Raw genomic sequence first — 18,852 nt, 5'->3', positions numbered from 1 at the left:
AAATAGGAGTCCTTGCAAGGCATTGAGCAGAGGAATGACCTGATAGAATTTATATTTTTAAAGGGTCACTCAGGCTGCTATGTTAAGAACAGACTGAAGAGAGGCTTGCCTTCTTCAAAGCTGGAAGAAGGGATACTATTTGGGAGGCTTTTCCGGTACTCCAGAGGGACGCCATGGTGGCTTGAACCAGCAAGTATCAGTAGAGGCGGTGAGAAGTGGCTGGTTTTAAATATATTTTCAACAGGTGACAGACTGGAGGTGAAAGGTGAAAAAAAGATGAGCTAAGGATGAATCCAAGATTTTTGGCCTGGGATATGAGAAGGCTGGCGGTACCATTAACTGAAATGCAGGCAGTGAATGGAACGACTTTCAAGCATGAACAAAATCGGTTCAGTTTTATAATTCTTTGTTTCTATATGGATAAGATATTTTCCCTCTTCTGACTTCTTTCAAGATTTTCTCTTCACCTTTGGTTTTCTGTAGTTTGAATAGGATAGGCTTAGGTATAGGGTTGTTTTGTTTTATTTTGTTTGGTATTTATTCTGACATTTGGTCCTCTCTGACTTCTTGGATCTTGGATCTGTAGTTTGGTGTCTGTCATTAGTTTTGGAAAGTTCTTGGTTGTTGTTACTTCAAATATTTATTTTACACTTTCTTTCTTCCTCTTTTGCTATTCCACTATTGCACGTGTGGCATGTTTTGAAATTATCCCATAGTTTTTGGATGTTCTGTTTTGTTTGTTTTATTGAGGTATAGTTGACACATAACATTATATTAGTTTTAGGTATACAACATAATGTGTTTTGTTTGTTTGTTTTGGTTTGCATTTTTTTTTCTCTTTGTAAAAAGTTTTGGAAGTTTCTATTGACTGATCTTCAAGTTCACTGATTCTCTCTCTGGCTGTGTCCAGTCTAATGAAGCATCAAATCATCCTTCATTTCTATTACAATGTTTTTGATTTCTAGCATTTTGCTTTGATTCTTTCTTAGAATTTTCATCTCTCTACTTACATTACCTATCTGTTCTTTTGTGTTGTCTACTTTTTCCATTGTAGCCCTTAACATTGTTAACCATAGTCATTTTAAATTCCATGTCTGACAATTCCAACATTTGGTTCCTATTTGAGTCTGGTTCTGATACTTGCTTTATCTCTTCAGGTTGTTTTTTCTCGCTTTTTGGTGTGCCTTGTAATTTTTTACTTAAAAATGTCATATTGGGTAACAGGAATTGAGGTAAGTAGGCCTTTGGTGTGACGATTTATCATAATCCAGCTAAAGGCTGGGCTTTGTTCACTGTTTGCTATAACTATAAGTGCCAGAGGCTTCAAACTCCTCTGGTGTTCTTTTTGTTTGTTTTTTTAACTTCTCTCTTGACTTTGGGCTTCCCTAAGTATTTCTTCTTAGGGACAGTCTGTGTCTTATAGCTTTTTCAGCTGTCATTCACTGTTATTATACTGGAGCCCTGTTTGTATCCTAATAAGGTGTAATGGAGGGAGAACATTCTACAATCTTCCAAATAAATCTCAGTCTTTTAGTCAACCTCTATTTCTTGCCTGTGACCTTGTCAAGTGTTTCTTCCTGTAAACCAGCCCCTAGCCCCCTTAGGTGAACAGGAAGCCTACAGGGGGCTGGACTGAGAGAGACCCTCTCCCATGGCTCTGGGACAAGCCTCTGATAAAGTCTTCCCCATGGAGAACAAGCCTTTGTTATGGAGAAGTCTCTCAGTCTATTTCACAAGGTTGACACTTCTCTTTCCCCCGTCAGAGCCATGTGGGGACCTTTCTCAGATCTCCACCTGGAGAACCTGGTAGCGTTCCTGGAAATAAGGCCCATGAAAGTGTTGGGGGACCCCACTAAGGCTGTAGCCCCCAGGAGTTTCTCACTCTCATGCTAGTCTGTACTCAGTTTCCAGCAATTCACTGAAATTACCATTTCAGTGTTCCTACCAGTTTATGGCTCCAGGAAAGCAGATCTCTCCTATGACTCTCTAGATGTGCCTGACTCTCCAGATTTGGGAATGGTGGTTTGCCCTACAAACTCTTTTCTCTGATGGGTTCAAGAAAAAGTTGTTAATTTCCATTTTGTCTGGTGTTTCTTGTTGTAAGGATGGCAGTCATGACTTCCAAGCTTTTTACATGTTGGAACTAAAACTAGAATTTGTAGGGGTTCATATTTGGGCAAGTTGAGTTTGAGGCGTCTACTGACAGCACTAACACCACCGCAATCTGGTTGACAGTTTTCCACAGAGTAGCTAGATTAGCTAGTTGTTTAAAACCCCCAAGTCCCAGATAAAAAGACCTTAATAAACCTCCCTTTCAGGATTTGCTGATGCAATTAGAGCTAATGTTTGCAAAGTGGCTAAGGAAGATCTGATTTGCAATAAATGGTGGTTATTGATAGAAGTAGTAAAAAGAGCAGAAATGGATGTAAAAGTTATCCTTAAGCTCCCCATCTTGCCCCCAAATCATTTAAATTCCATTGGTCTACCTCATCGGAAGATACGATTAGACTCATACATTCTGAGCAAAACTTAGCATTTGTTGATAACATAGAAGTGTACACACTTAAACTATTGAAGCCAGGTTATAAGGTCACATGGAAGAAACATTTAACTTAAATCCAATGATTTCTATTGGACTCCTGGTGCTGTAACTTGACAGTGTGCATCCTGCAGCAGCTTACTTGACCTTAGAGCTCTGGAGACCTCATCTATTAAACAGGTATAAGGGGTGGGGGTTAGAGGAGAGTGTTGTGAAGATTACGTAGGGTAAGATTTTTCTTTTGTAAGGTATTTTACATATTGTAAGGCTTTTTACAAACATAAGATGCTGTTATCACTAGATCCTTATGCATATTTTCATGCACTCTATTATTTCAGTGGTTGAACGGAAAAACCAGGAAGGAATCCAAATTTTCCTCCAAGGTGTTTGAGCTCACGTCTTTGGTCCAAATTCAACAAAGCTGAGCTAAGTAAGTCGCCTTATGCTCTTGGGCTACAAACCAAGAATATAGTCATATAATGGTGACTTCAAATACTGCTGCACCTCCAAAAGACTGATCTGCTGAGGGCCATGCAGGCAGGGAAGGATAGGACTGCAAAAGTTATTTCTGTCTTGACAAGCCATAAATTATAACACTACCTAAGAAAAAGTGCTTCCTTCCGCTCCTCCCTTCCCTAAAAAAAGTAGAAGCCAGTTTTCCCATCTTTTGTTGAGAAGACAACAAATACTTCACAACACCATTTTCGTTTACTGGGGGAGGTTGCTAGCTGTCTTTTTTTTTTTTAAAGATTGGCAACTGTTGCCAATCTTCTTCTTTTTTTCTCCCCAAAGCATAGTTGTATATTTCACCTCAGTACATAGTTGTATATTTTATTTGCGGTCCTTCTGGTTGTGCTATGTGGGCGCCACCTCAACATGGCCTGGTGAGCGGTGCCAAATTCACACCCAGGATCTGAACCAGCGAAACCCTGGGCCACTGAAGCGGAGGGCACAAACTTAACCATTCAGCCACGGGGCCGGCCCTGCTCACTGTCTTTGAATGCCTGCTCTGTGTTAGGTGGAAGCTAGTCCTTCAGGAGCCTTGAGATTTAGTTATTATTACCCTTGAGTTACAGATAAGGGGACTCAGGATCAGAATGATTCTGCAACTTGTCCCAAAATACACGAATAATAAATGGTGGAGGAGGACCTGGAGGTAGAGGTGTTTGATTTGAACGCACTAGACTTCTTTGACCTTATCGGGTACCTACCACAGACAAAAAATGCCAGCTGAATGGTCTTCTATTATCCACATTCCAGAGCAAAATCCATGTTCCTGGGAGGATGAGGAAGGAAGTCATAGAATTTCCGGATAAAGGGACATTTGAAAGCCCATTTAAGGAACCCAGCCCGCCTGCCTGATGAGCGGGTCCTTCTACAGCAGCTGGTCAGGCCTCACTAACAGGGATGGTTATGAGGTTCCTCCACATATGGAGCGGAATCTGTGAGACCACAGCTTCCAACTATCCCAACACCACTGGATCTCCCCCTTGAGGTCAGAGAGCTCATCCCTAACCCCTCCCTCGGGAGACCTGCCACGTCTGACTTGGGTCTTCTCTCCAACCCTTTCAACTCTTTCCCAGAAGGTGCCAGAGGTGAGTCCCTTCCTCTTGGCTCTCCTTTCGTTTCTCCACCCACCTCAGTCCCTCCAGGTATCGCTTTTCTGAATTCCTTCCAACATCTGCTGGTGACATTAAATTCTACCAAAACAGCGGCCTGTTTACCCAACTTCCTCTTAAAACTCACCAAAATTTCACAAATGTGAAAAACTTTGTGATATGAGAGCCTGGAACTTTTGACCTGTGTAGAACTTAGCAACAGTTGCTCATAAGGTAGATTATAGCCTCATTATTTTTTAATGCAAACCCCCCCAAACATTTTGTTGATTTTTTACACCAAATAATATAGAAATTCATTCTCTTTATAAAAAATTTAAATATAATAACCCTCTCTCTTCCTCTCAGAGCTGTATTCAGTTTGATATGTACACCATGGGGCGTTTCCTTAAGTGTGTATTGATATCTGTATGTATGCCGAGGAAAAATATACTTTGATTTTGTATGTTTTAAAAAGCAAATGAAGTATGTTCATAATAGAAAAAAAACTATGCAATTAAAATGAAAGAAGTGGACTCCCAATTAGTGGTATGTAGAGTCTCTAACACACGGAGTTGAGGAATAAAAGCGCACTGCAGAGCAACACGCGCCATAGGATCGCACTGCCTTCATAGTTCCGTGAGTTTCCAAACCTAAGTCAAAGTACCACTGCGTCACTCTGCCTGCTGAGAGCACGGTGACTTTCAAATTGTAAAGTCTCGACGCTACCTGACAGTAATAGACATCCCAATACATGCCGATACACAGATCAATGGCAAATAAAGACCCTGCTCCTTTCCCCACTTACTGGAACCGTGGCCAAGGCACTCTATTGACTGGTTCCAAAAGAGTTAACATTTATTTCTTGATATCTCTGGGAGATATACAGAATAAAAAGAAGTAGTCCCTAATCTACAGGAGCTATCATCTACTGAGGGTAGAGAAAATACCGCATGAACATTTGAACAAGACGAAAGTATTGTTTAAACCAGCATGTGGTTAATTGCCAGCTCTTGACTTGGCTGGTGAATTCAGAAAGCAGGGATGTCTGTCGGCCGAAATGGTCAGGGATGGCTTCACCGAGGAGGGGAAGCATCAGTCAAGGCTTGACGAATGGGAAAAATCTGAATAAACTAAGGAAGGAAGATGAGGAGGGAGGGAATACCAGGCTGGGGAACAGGTGTGCATGCAAGGAGATGCGTTCAGAAAGTCCATTGTAACAATAGGGAAAGGCAGGCAAATGACGCTTGTTGAATATTGACTGTGTACCAGGCGCCCCAAGCTCCTCTACAACATGTGCTGTCTTGTTTAATTTTCACGACTTCTTCTTTGGGTAAGTAACATTATTATCATTTTATAAATGAAGAAATTGAGTTCCACAATCACACAGGTCACACAACTTGTAAGTGGCAGATTTAAGATCTGAGCCCAGAGCTGTCTGATTCCGGTGCTCATGCATTCTCCCCGACTCCACACTGTGTCCCTAATAAGACAACTTCCCAGAGGGGAGGGACCCCGAAGGGAATTGTGGAGACAAACTTGGAATACTAGATTAGGGGCTAGAATATGGGTAGTCTTAAATGTCAAGAAATTTGAGAAAAACTTAAAGAAAGCCATAAATGAGAAGGAATTTAAATTATCCTCTAGGGGAGTAAGTCATTAAAAGTAACATTTAAAGAAGAATCCGGGAATGGTTTGTAGGATGAACTGGAACAGTGAGAAAATGGAGGCTGGAGATTATACTGGAGGGGACACCTATAATCCAGGAACAGACAATAATCGACAGGGGATGATAGATGATCTGGGTAGCCCATCCATCCAGTAATTCAAGCACACTCTAAACTGGCAGTGTACACGGACTGGGTCAGGTACCGGCATTCTCTATGGTTATGTAACATTTCACCTGGCCTGACTAATAGAAACCAAATGCATTCAGAACAGCAATGACATACATGTAGATGAAGCTGACGACGGGCTCTTACCCAGCCCTGATTTATGTAAATGGACACAAATAAAGGAAGAAAGCTTGGATTATAAAAGGAAGGCACAGGTCACCCAGTTAGCCTCTCCAGGCTCAGGCTTTGAAAATGAAGGTGCTTTTGCCACTGACCTTTCTGTTTTCTATTAGTTCTCTAGGTTTGGCAAAAGATAGGCACTACTACATAGGAATCAGAGAAACCACTTGGAACTATGCTCCAACTGGTAAAAATATGCTCAATGGGAAGCCTATTTTAGAAGATCAGTAAGTAATACCTTTGCATTGAAAAAGTCACTATCAGAAGCAGAAGTTGGTAATTGTAACTCATTGATAAAATGCTGATGAGGAATTATCCATGACTGGCCCTTTAAGGGCACATTTGATGTTGGAAACACTTTCTTTGTTCTTTTAGTGTAAACATGGCATGGAAGACAGATATTAACATAAATCAGAAATTGCTCCTTCCTGAGATTATCGCCATTCTTGCCCTCGCGACACATTATTTCAGGGCTCATCTCTAATTCTGTGTTTATCGTCCATTTTGTTTGAGGGGTGCTCAAGCTGTAAAACCATACCTTTCCTTCTGATATGGAGAGTATGGCAGAGAGCTGCAATATTGTAGCATCTTCTCGCTTTCTCTCTTCAGACAATCGGGAGGGGGAAATCTAGAGGTGGTAGTGGGATTCTGATTTATTACATCTGTGGGCCTAAATGCCCTCAATTCTACCAACAAATCCACAAATCCATTTAAATGTGTAAACAATCTTAAGTCATAAGGCTTGCTTAACCCACACTTGAGAGCTAACGTAACCTCAAAGTGGAGTGAGAGACATTTCTGTGGTTGATTACAAAGAATTTGGTAAGTCTTTTAAACCAAAATGCCATACATATTCTTGCTACACTTGTACTTGATCTCTTCCTCAGCCACGCCAACATTCTCCTTGCCTACAACAGTTTTATTGCCTTCCTTCAGATCTTCTCAGTGTCTGAGTTTTCTTTATCAAAATTGGGCTAAAAAGCTTCTGACTTCTAGTTTCAGTTGATTGAACACTGTTTTCTTTCCAGTCAAAATTTGTTAAGGTTCTCCCTTTTTATGTTTATTTTCTACAGAGACTATCAATCCCAAACATATCTACGGCAAGGCCGAGATAGGATAGGGCCTGTCTATAAAAAGGCTTTGTACTTTCAGTATGCCGATGACACATTTCAAGCAATCATTGAAAAACCATCCTGGCTGGGGTTTTTAGGACCAATAATTAAGGCAGAGACGGGAGACTTCATTTACGTACATGTAAAAAATTTTGCTTCAAGAATCTATGGCTTCCATCCTCACGGAGTCTCCTACACTAAAGAAAACGAAGGTGAGTGATCCTCTTTTTTCACATTTCTCAGCTTTTGCTTATGGAGAGTGTGAGCCCAACGCCTTAGGAAAAGCAAGGTGGTGGTGGACTGGTCATCATTCTGAACCGGGAGTAGTTTGAGGTCAGTGTAGACTTACTTCTGATGTCTTTAATGTTTATATCCAAGACAGTCCCCTTCCAATTTCTCATCTTAAACGAGTGACCAGCCGTGTGCAATTCCTGGAAAAGAACACATGCTTCTCACTCACGCACACACGAATAATAATAGTAGTGTATAGGAGACACCCACAAGCTACATGTTAGGTTGGCAGAAATACTGTTTTCATTTCCATTTCCTAGTAGAGGAGGATTAGCCTCTTGGAAAACATCAGTATCAAGAGAAGTGCCTATTCTCGAGACAGTATCTTCTCTCCGAGACATCAACAGTCACCACTGCCTGAAGGTGTGCGGAAAAGAAAGGGAAGAGAAAGTCAGCAAATAGGGCTTTGTGTTCAACATGGAGCAGAAGCGTCCCAAAAGATGAGTAAAGGATGAGAGGTCTGCCATGCTTCAAAGTCTTCTCCTGAGTGAAGGAATTTTACCCATAGTTGTCAGGGTTGCAGCCTCAGAGGTGGAGATCTGAGGTGAAAGTCTAAGAGAAGAAGAAAGAAAGGAGAACAAGGCCCAAGATTCAGAACCAAGGTAATAGCTCAGGGTAATGTAAGCCGTGCAGAGGGCCACTTGGGACCCCAATGGCTATTTGGAGGCAATGTGGATGCGTCTTGATGCCCTGGGTCCCAAGTCTGACTTGCAGTGAAGAAAATATGGAGGGCAACTCAGGAGGCTGGATCTCAATATCCAAGATCTAGGCACACAGAAGGTGCACAATAGATATTTGTGGGGTCTGCCAATAAAGGTGACGATAGTTTGCTAATACACTGCCTGCCGTGTTCCAATTTAGTCTAGAAACTGGCCAAGCTGGGCATTTATGTGGAAACCAACTTCGGGGGATCTAGGGAGACAGAAGACAGGAGAGGGGAGGGGGGAAATGCACACCTTATTCTAAAAGCACAAATTCACATACATTTGTGGCTTAACGGTGGAAGCATAAGTCATGTTCAAAAGAGTGTTGTCTGATGGTTACTGTGACTGCAGTGCAGGTTACGATTTCTAGGTGCTCTGTATCCTGATAATACTACCGCCCTGCAAAAGAAAGACGACCGTCTGGAGCCAGGGAAACAGTATACTTACAAATGGCATGTGGAAGAAAATCAGGGCCCCGGCCCCAATGACAGTAACTGTGTGACGAGGATTTACCACTCCCATATAGTCACTCCAAAAGATGTGGCTTCGGGACTTATTGGACCAATTCTGACTTGTAAAAGAGGTAACATATTTTTCAAATCTTTTTGTAGCAATAGAGTCAACCGGAGTATGTGGGCTGTCCCTTCCTGTCCCAGAGGAATTTTGCTATCCAATGAGCGCCCGTTTCCTGCCTGGACCTTCAGGCTCCGGGTCCAGAAAGTCAAGTTGCCATCTTGGGCTCCGAGCACTAGATGGCGATCGTGAGTCCAACAGCCCAGTTCCAGTCCAATAATGCACGTTGGTCACTAGATGGCAGTCAAACCCAGTAAACCTCACCTTAGCCCCCTTAGCACAAAATTGCTGCCAGCTTTGTCTCTACTACGGAGAAATGTTGAATCAGCAGGGTGGGAGGAAGTAGGAAGACGAGAGGCTGTCTGCTGTTTTTTGCCTGCTTGGTTCCCTAGGGCTCCGTGTGTGTAGGTCTGATCAGTTACAACCGTCAGTTTATTTTATAGCAAAAATAATCATTGCAAAGAGGAAGTTTTGCTCTTCTTTTTTGTTTCAGGCACGCTGGATGGAGACGTCGAAAAAAATATCGACCGGTCTTACGTTCTGCTGTTTTCTACAACTGATGAAAACAGTAGCTGGTATATCGATGACAACATTAAAACGTATACTGAATCTGGCCAAGTTAACAGCAGTGATCCTGGCTTCCAGGAGAGCAATCGCATGAGCTGTAAGACTAAAAAGAACTTTCTCATTCACAGTGTCCTGTAATTCTGACTTCTGTGATGCTGTTTAGTGACTTCCCTTGATCAAGTTGTTTAGTCGAGCTGAGATTTTTCAGTCTTTCAGGGTCTGTTGGTTGATAGGCAAGACATCTAGTAAATCCTGCCGGTTTCCAAAGTTTCATAGCAAGCAAGGTCAGGCAGATGCAAATGTTCTCTGAAGCCTGATATTGATAAAAAGTAGATGGTAAGAACATAGAAAAGATGCGATTTTAAGGTAGCAAAATATTATGGAAGAACAAAGACGTGACTGACTATTTTATGAAAACGTGCTTCTGTGTAGAATTTTTCAGAAAAGGTGCTCTCGTTCTCTCGTCGCCTTTATCCTGTCTCTTTTTTCACAGTCTTGGGTTCTTTCTGTTCTCTTCCCCTCTTCACTGCTTCCTGCCTGTCAGCTGACTTTCCATCCTCTTGCCTCTAAACCTTCATGCCCCATCACTTCTAATCACATACGATGTTTATGGCCTCCTTTTTTGTGAAACACAAATCAGATCCTGTCGTAGATTATGCGTGAGCACAATGTCGACACAACGAGGTTTACATAGTGAGGAAGCAGCCCTGACCTACCGTGCTCAATAGGTTACCATCTGTTTGTTTCCAGCGATAAACGGATACATGTATGGAAATCTGCCGAATCTCACCATGTGTGCAGAGGACAAGGTCAAGTGGTATTTTGTTGGCATGGGCGATGGGTCTGACATGCACCCCATCTATCTCCACGGACAAACGCTCATCTCTCGGAATCACAGGAAGGACACCATTACTGTCTTCCCCGCCTCACTGGTAGATGCCTTCATGGTGGCCAAGGGTCCTGGAGAGTGGATGCTGGACTGCCAGGTACATGGTAAGGATTTATTACTTTTACACACTACAAGGTCAGAGAACTTCTAAGGGTACAACCCGTTACAAATGCCTCATCTTCCAAATGGAGAAACTGACAGCCAAGGAGGTGACAGGATTGCCTTCTGGAAAGTCAGTGACAAGGTTAGGACTGGAACCCGGGTCTCTGACACTCTTAACTCTATGATAATAAACCCTTTTAGGGATATAGGAGTTTTTTGTTATTGTTTTTATCAAAAAAACCCTTTTATATTCATTGGCCTGTGAGCCTCACAAGAACCTGAGTGTCAGAGAGAGCAGGTATTATTAGTTTTTTTTAATTGAGGAAACAAGTTCCAAGAGGTTAAAACACTTGCCCCAAACCCTCTAAGAAGCAGAGCCAGGAATTACGAAGGGCCAGATCATTCTCATCCAGTACTCAGGAAACCTCCTTATTTTAGCTGATTTCCCTTTCAATCACACTCCCCATTGAATGTCAGGATGGCCGGTTATAAAGTTATCGATCTTTTCTACTCTCAAATATGACCCAAACTCTACATATAATCATGTAAATATTTTGTTTCATTTTTCAGTCAGAAAAACATGATTGTTCTTAGAACTGAAGAACTCAACTTTTGTTTCTTTGTTCAAAAATGAGATTTACTTCTCTCATCAAAACCTTTCTTTTTTCTAAGTCCCATACTTGGGTTGACATCATGCTTCAGCTAATTATTTGAGCAACTGAACAGCAAGTGTTTATCAGGATTTCCTATGTGCTGTGTCCCTCCCAGGGCTGTGGGGGAAAAGAGAACCACACACAGCTATTGTAACTCAAGGACTGAATTTCGTGATGAAACTGTTCCCACTTAGAAAGGCATGTCGTTTTGGGGATTAAAATGTGCCCTCAGCCCCACTCCTCCTATTTACCTCCTTGGCAGATGGTGCCTTCAGGACGAGTCTGTTCCCCTCAGCTCTGCAGGAAGCCTGGGGTCAGCCCCAGGCACAATGGAGAAGGCTTCTGAAAGCTCCTTGGCTGATTGACTCCAGAATTTTCTCCTGTGTTTCTTCTCTTTCTGTGTTCTACGGTTATTTGTTTGTTTGTTTTAATTTACTTGCAGCCTTTTTTTTTAAATGTAATTATAAGAATACGTGAACAGACTTTTGCTGGAAGGAAAGGAAGGAAGGAGGGAGAGAGGGAGAATTAGGTGGGGGGTGGGCAGCAGGCAGAAAAAGCGGAAGTCTGAAGTGGCACAGTATGTGGGCGCCAGCTCGTACCAGCTCAAGGGAGCTGAGAGTTAAATAAGCCAGCTAGTAAACTCTTGGTGGCTTCAAATGGGCCACAGTGGGAGTGTTTACACCACAAAAATTAGCAAATAAATCAGATTTTGTGTTTGTCTTGAGAGCGCTGGTTTAAGGACACACCATTAGTCCGACCTGACCCCACCACCATCCCCCTTCCTTCCCCAAAGAGTAGTCGCTGTAATAACTTAGGTGTGAATACTTGCAAACCTGTTTACTATGCGTTTTCACCTGATATATATGAATATGTGAAAACAGAAATACATAGTGGGGCTGGCCTGGTGGTGTAGCAGTTAAGTTCATGTGCCCCGTTTCAGTGGCGCGGCGTTCACCAGTTTGGATCCTGGGCATGGACCTATGCACCACTTGTCAAGCCATGCTGTGGTAGGCGTCCCATATATAAAGTGGAGGAAAATGGGCACAGATGTTAGCTCAGAGCCAATCTTCCTCAAAAAAAAAAAAAAAAGGAATGAAATACATAGCTAATGTTTTCTGTTTTGTTTTATGTAAGTAGATCACATTGCATATAATATTCAGATGCTTGCTTTCTTCACTCATCAGTATGTCTTGAAACCTTTTCCATGACATTCCCCATATGTCTAACATATTCTTTTAACCTGCTGTATCGTTTTCCGTATTTGAGATGTATCCTAATTTATTTAACCATTTGCCTACTGATAGACATTTCAATTGCTTCTACTTTTTTGCCTTATTGACAATATTATAGCTAACACCTTTTTATTTGTTTCTTTTTATGTTATGCACAACTATTTCTCTTGGCTAATTACCAAGAAGTGAAGTTATATAATGGGAGGGTTTTTAATTTTAACAAATGCTGCCAGACTGCATTCCAAAACATCTATGCTAGTTTACACTGCCACCAATATGCTCTGAAATCCAGACACGGGACCGATGCCCTCATGGAAATGGACCTCCTTGTTTTCCCTGCTGTCTGCCAACTAGTTCGTCTAGTAAAATAACTAACTTGTTGGTGACTAATCGTAGCAATTTCATACCCAAGAGGGAAGATGTTTTTGGCCAAATAAACTCAAATTCGTCTTGGTAGGAAGGTGCCGTCTTCATGCAGGAGTTGGTCCAACACTGGTTATTATGCTCAGGTCATATGTGTTCCTCTAATGTCCATCTTGCACCCCGGTCTTTATACTTGCTTCATACATTTTAGATTTTTACGCAGATTCCATATATAAAATACCTCAAATTTCTCAAAGAAAGGGGAAGTTTCCATATTGTTGGCTAAGATTAAAAATATATGTGGACTAAGAAAAATGTTTAATAACGTTCTCTACTCGGGTGGGCTATTTTTCAGAGGCTATGCAGGCCTTTTTCAGTGTAAGAAATTGCCAAAAACCTTCGACAGATCTTACTGGGACGCGTGTTGTCCGTTACTATATTGCTGCTGAAGAAATTTCTTGGAACTATGCTCCGTCTGGCATAGATTTCTTCACTAAAAAAAATTTAACTGCTGCTGGAAGGTAATGCTTCAGAGATTACAATATTTATGGTTAAATAAGGATAACTGAACTTTTTCGTAACCAGCTACTCCTAAAAAGGGGTGAGGCATCTTATCGTAAAAAGATACTGAGAAAATAAAGAGAGGAAAATAATGTTGTCAATAGTTGCAAAATATTGATCCTAAGGATCGTTGCCACACGAAGTTTTTCTTTAAACGCCTTGGCAGCCAAGGCAAAGGAGACCTTACTGCTCATCTTTCTCCCAGCACTAAATTTTTAAATGAATTTATTTTATTATTTTGGGACATTCAACAACATACTGGGCAATGTTACCAACATCAATTTTACAAATATTTGAAAGCATTCCTCATGTGTAATTTATACTTTCCTGCTAAGATCTGAAAGGATAATTAAGTCATTTCCTGTGACATCCTTAAATCATATTATGTAAATATTTTTTATTCAATAACACCTAAGAATGTATACCAATTGCTACTTTAGTGACCAAAAACTAAAACTAACATACATGACTGTGGCATCAGGCTTTGAAAGTGCACAAAAGTTTTTCTAATAGTCCAACTGCTAAATATATTTACCAATTTGAAGATTACAGGAGTTTTAATCCTTCTGGTTTATTGAATGAAAGTTATGTGTCAGAAAATATCGAGTTCTAAAATCACCAAAAAATAATGTTTCCCATAGTATTGATTTTTCTCTAATTCATTCACAGAAAATTTGAGAAAACTAAGAATGTTATATCAAGCGAATATTTTCTCTTCTTATATTTTAAGCTCATCAATAAATTATTCAGTCTCGGTAATGGACATTTTGTATTAATTGTGAGAAAGCTATCTGGGCTTAGTGCAAAAATTTGATTCAGAGTTGGGTCCAACTCTCATTTTATATTGGCTAAAATCAGTACGAATCAAGAGATTCTTTCGGCTTGCTTGGCTCTCCTGGCGATGAAATCTGTGATGTCTTAGCACCACAAGTCACCCTTCCCTGCTAGGGAACACTTTTTCTCAGGGGGTTCTATTTTATTTTATTATAATAGAATGAAAAAAGAACAACACCTCTCATCTTAATATTCCAGCATCTCTGCACATAATTGTTTTAAAAGCAGTGTTTGTTACTACCTGCCTGAAAAAAATCAAACATAATGTCTTTTTAATTTTTATTCCAAAAGAAAATTTGTAGAGGCTGGCCCAGTGGCACAGGGCTTAAGTTTGCATGTTCCGCTTCAGTGGTCCAGGGTTTGTGGGTTCGGATCCCTGGTGCGGACCTATGCACTGCTCTTCAAGCCATGCTGTGGCAGGTGTCCCTCATAGAAAGCAGAGGAAGATGGGCATGGATGTTAGCTCAGGGCCAGTCTTCCTCAGCAAAAAAGAGGAGGATTGGCAGCAGATACATAGGCATAGACAAAAGACTGAAAGGATATCCATGGAAATATTGATAATGGTTATATATAGATGATGGGGTTATGGAGATTTTAATTTTCTTTGTTATACTTTTCCTTATTTTCCAAATTTCCTGCAATGAGGATGCATTGCTTTTATAAATAAATTACAAGTACTTTAAAACAGATGAATGTGGAGTCTTGCTTTTTCTTCACATGATCACTGTAAATTTAAAGTTCTTTTTGTATCTGCTTTCTCTGCACAGTGAATCCCAGCCATATTTTGAACAAAGCCCAACCAGAATTGGAGGAACTTACAAAAAACTAGTTTACCGTGAATACACAGATGCTTCCTTCCGAACACAGAAGGCAAGAGCAGAGCACCTGGGAATTCTTGGTAAAATTCTATTCATGGCTTGCGGGGTTATAAACACTACGTATACAAATTTGGTGCAATCAAAATAGTATTAACCAACTCAGTTTTAGAGATTTTAGCTGTCGTCTTATAATGTTATGAAACAATACATTCTGATTCACCCAATTTTAACCTACATTCTTTTGTCCCTGTAAAACCACTAAGATTACTATATTCATGTGATCCAAAGTGACTTTCTAAGACCCTGAACCATCTAGGCCTCTTGCAGTGGGACACATTTCTGTTTCAGAGCATCATCCCTCTCATTTGTTCCTAGAAGAACCTTACCCAAGTAAAACAACCTGGTAACCACGTTTATGGAAACCAAGGACTGCTAACTCTGTTGGTTTCAGGGCCTGTCATTAAGGCAGAGGTGGGACAGATCATCGAGGTCACTTTCTATAACAACGCTTCCCTGCCGCTCAGCATTCATCCTCACGGCCTGCGTTACAACAAGAGCAACGAGGGCTCATTCTACAGAACACCTGGAGGGGGTAAGTGGGGCTCCAGGGGGGCCCGAGACAGCCACGCTGCAACGTAGCATCGGCAAGAAAAATTATTGTGCAGCCCACCTTCCACGTCGTAACAGCTCTGTGTACTTACTGTGGCAGTGAGTCCTTCAGCCCCTCTCAACTGTCACCCAGGGTGCTCCCAGAGATCTCACAGCCCAGACGAGAGTACTTTTGGTCCTGGGTCCTAGTTTACAAATGTTTATTTCTTACTAGGTGCCCCTCCACCCTCCTCACATGTAAATCCTGGTACAACCTTTGTCTACACCTGGGAAGTTCCAAGAGATGTGGGTCCTACCTCCACGGATCCCAACTGCCTGACCTGGTTATACTACTCCTCAGTAAATGGGACAAGAGACACCCACAGCGGCCTTGTGGGGCCTCTCCTCGTGTGCAGAAATGGAAGTCTTGGAGACAAGGGCAAACAGGCGAGTCATGGGACCCACGCGCAGGGCTGCCGTGGTGAGAGGTTGCCTGAGACCGGACTGCAGGGGGAGGCAACGTGCCAGGCAGCAGCTTCAGCTTCTTCTGTGTGACTCCATTCTTTCCTCAACCTCAGACCTGTGTCTTCCTCTGCCCAATGTACACCCATCCTGGAATGTTCCACAGTCATCTCTCATTCCACTTGACTATTTCAATCTCCATCTCCCTCTGGACGGCGACCACCCATCTCTCCCTCTTCTAAGCCAGCATTTCTTCCTGTACTCTGTCTCTTAGTTAATGACACCACCAAGCCTGGGACTTCTATCAGCAACCCCTTCTTTCTCATCTCCAACATTAGTCACTAAATCTCCAATACCACTGCCTTATGTTAGGCACCATCATCTCCTTCTGAATTCCTTTAACCCGCTAACTCCTGTCCCCACTCTCATCCTTCAGTATAGCGCCACATCCCTCCCTTTCGAATCTGATTATAGCACTCTCCACACTGTAAATCACCCTACGATTTCTTGGCTCAGGAGCCACCGCATCAGACCCTCCTGATTCACCACCCAACCCCCCACCTTGCACCCCACCCCCACCCCTGACCTTGCACACGCTATTCTGGCTTTACTGCAGGACTAGCTTGTTAGTCTCTGAGTGAAGAAGGCTCATTCATATCTCTTTGACCTTGCCCTTCTTCTCTCTAGAATGGCCTTCCTCACCGTTTTACCGGATAAAACGGGAGACATTTTTAAAATTCAGATGGAGGGTCCCTCCTTTCCCTTCAGACAATATTCTGCAACGTTCGTTGATGTTCCCGTGGGTCACCATGAATCCTTGTGGAGATTTCTTTTAGAGCGCTCAACCATGCAATTATTTTCACTGGCTGGTCTCTCCCACCAGACTAAAAGTTCCTCGAAAGCATATTAATTATTAATGTTTTGTAACAACCACGGCCGTTCTCTAGCATATAATAGGTGCTCAGTAAATGCCTAATGGATGAATTTCCCTTGTTCTTCATTCACAAGTGAACTAATACCCAAGTTCTTTTCTGCGTTTATAATTCATATGTAAGAAAGCCTTATAAATCCCCAAATATAAGTATTATGTAATCGAATGTATATTTTACTTAAAATTGTCACTATATATTTATATTCATCCATATAATGAAACTCATATGAAATAGTCTCATAAGTCTTATAGTATATATAATTTTTACATTTTATCCAAAAATGTAAGTATGTATACACATTTAATTTCTTCATAAACCCTTAAAAATGCAGGCTTTCTAGAGTTGAAAACATTTTATTTGACTCACTTTCCAAAAAGCATCCTATGAAAGGCCACTGTAAACATCTGTGATTACACAGTTTAGTTTTATGGAGTTCAGATGTGGGGGTCCCTGGGTGATAGCTTTGTATAAAAACAGCCATAGAGATTTCTCCCAACTTTTTAGTTCACTAGGATTCACGCCTTTATATAAAATGTCCATAAGAGGGGAAATCAATTGATCAGATTTTTCAGGAGTATACAAATCCCCTTCTAAGGGAAATCCTGTGTGCAGATCAGCCATTTGACTAGACTTTGAAAATAGACCGCTGTCCTTCATGTCTGTTCCTTTGTCTATTGTCATCCGCAGAAAGGAATAGACAAAGAGTTTTACCTGTTGGCCACAATATTTGATGAAAATGAAAGTTTCCTCTTGGATAAGAATATCAGAGCATTTACCACAGAGCCTGAAAATGTGGATAAAGAGGATCCAGGCTTCCAAAACTCTAACATGATGTACAGTAAGGGAACATTTCAGTTACAAGATAAATGCATTGAACAATTGCTTAATTTCATTTTGCCTAAAGAATTACAGATTGCTTAAGAAAGACTTACACTTTCCCTCTGTGGTGGGCTAATACGTTTTATGTTTCCTTTAAATATGACTTCCCAGTAAAAATATTGTCTACTAAGCTGCTTATGTTAAATTCAATTTACCAAATATTTATCAATGCCTTTTTGGTGCATGCAGTGTTTTAGCTATTGCTAAATGTGAGACCGAAAAGTCATGTATTTCTCTATTGCCAAATGAGTGGAGTGGGTGGGAGGGGTGTTTGTCGAGTTGGTTGGTTAGTTGGTTGGTTGTGGGAAAAGGATTGGTCTAGAATCTGGAGACTCGAACTCTAGTCTTAGTAGTTCCGTTCATTAGCTTAATGACAGCAGACAAGTTCCCTGAAATCCAAAAGGAAAAGTTGTCTCGGAGAGTCTCGAGATTCTTACCTGAATGAACTGCTTATGAATAGGCCTTCTCTGAGTTTCAAAAGATGTCAGGTACCAGTAAAGTAAATTCTCATTTCTTTGTTACAAATGTGCAGCCCTAAATGGATACATGTATGGAAATCTGCCCGGACTGGACATGTGCTTAGGGGACAACGTTTCATGGCACGTCCTCAGCGTGGGATCAGTGAGTGACCTACATGGGATCTATTTCTCAGGAAATACCTTCACTTCCTTAGGAGCAAGGGAGGACACGTTAGCTGTGTTTCCCCACACCTCCCAGACGCTTCTTATGACACCTGATTCCACAGGTCAGTAGTGGATCTTCTTCAGCCTAAAGCATGTCCAAGGTATGAAAAGGCAGCGTCTTTATATGCACTGAATATTCTATTTGTATGGAAAAAAATGGAACTTATGCAAACAGTGCTTGGAAAACCTTTGTCCTGCTTCATTCAGTTTATAGGAGCATTAGTATATCATTTTCCTGTACAGAAAAATCCCCTTGACTCCCCCGGGTTTCTCCTCCTGGTCTCCAGGCTCTGAACCAACCCACGCTCCTCAAAAGCGATGAAGAGGCTTTGCAGCTTTGTAGCTTGTTTTCATCCTGTTATCTGCTGCATTTCTTACTCTCCTGTCTGTTTGTTCCAGACCTTCCTCCGGCTTCCACCTTACCCTGCCTACTCCCTCTGCCTGCCTCTCTCTACTCCGC

General features: G+C 41.5%; 1 protein-coding gene across 2 annotated transcripts in view; it reads left to right on the top strand.

The window, feature by feature from the left end:
* Positions 1–5,773: 5,773 nt before the first annotated feature.
* Positions 5,774–18,852, top strand: part of LOC106829443 (ceruloplasmin-like) — a 43,908-nt gene continuing 30,829 nt past the window's right edge. The window contains exons 1-11 of one of the 2 annotated variants that reach the window (XM_070493631.1): positions 5,774–6,376; positions 7,223–7,473; positions 8,627–8,839; positions 9,323–9,493; positions 10,147–10,389; positions 12,991–13,156; positions 14,798–14,928; positions 15,300–15,440; positions 15,672–15,883; positions 17,518–17,668; positions 18,242–18,454. In XM_070493631.1, the coding sequence (XP_070349732.1) occupies positions 6,222–6,376; positions 7,223–7,473; positions 8,627–8,839; positions 9,323–9,493; positions 10,147–10,389; positions 12,991–13,156; positions 14,798–14,928; positions 15,300–15,440; positions 15,672–15,883; positions 17,518–17,668; positions 18,242–18,454 (2,047 nt within the window). In that variant the 5' untranslated portion in view covers positions 5,774–6,221. The remainder of the gene's footprint in view (positions 6,377–7,222; positions 7,474–8,626; positions 8,840–9,322; positions 9,494–10,146; positions 10,390–12,990; positions 13,157–14,797; positions 14,929–15,299; positions 15,441–15,671; positions 15,884–17,517; positions 17,669–18,241; positions 18,455–18,852) is intronic. The other variant, XM_044754771.2, reaches the window with a different exon arrangement.

The sequence above is a fragment of the Equus asinus genome, chromosome 21 (assembly GCF_041296235.1).
Source record: "Equus asinus isolate D_3611 breed Donkey chromosome 21, EquAss-T2T_v2, whole genome shotgun sequence".
In the NCBI taxonomy this organism is placed as follows: Eukaryota; Metazoa; Chordata; class Mammalia; order Perissodactyla; family Equidae; genus Equus; species Equus asinus.
The sequence above is the reverse complement of the archived record's forward strand: the minus strand, read 5'-3'. Positions and strand labels throughout refer to the sequence as shown.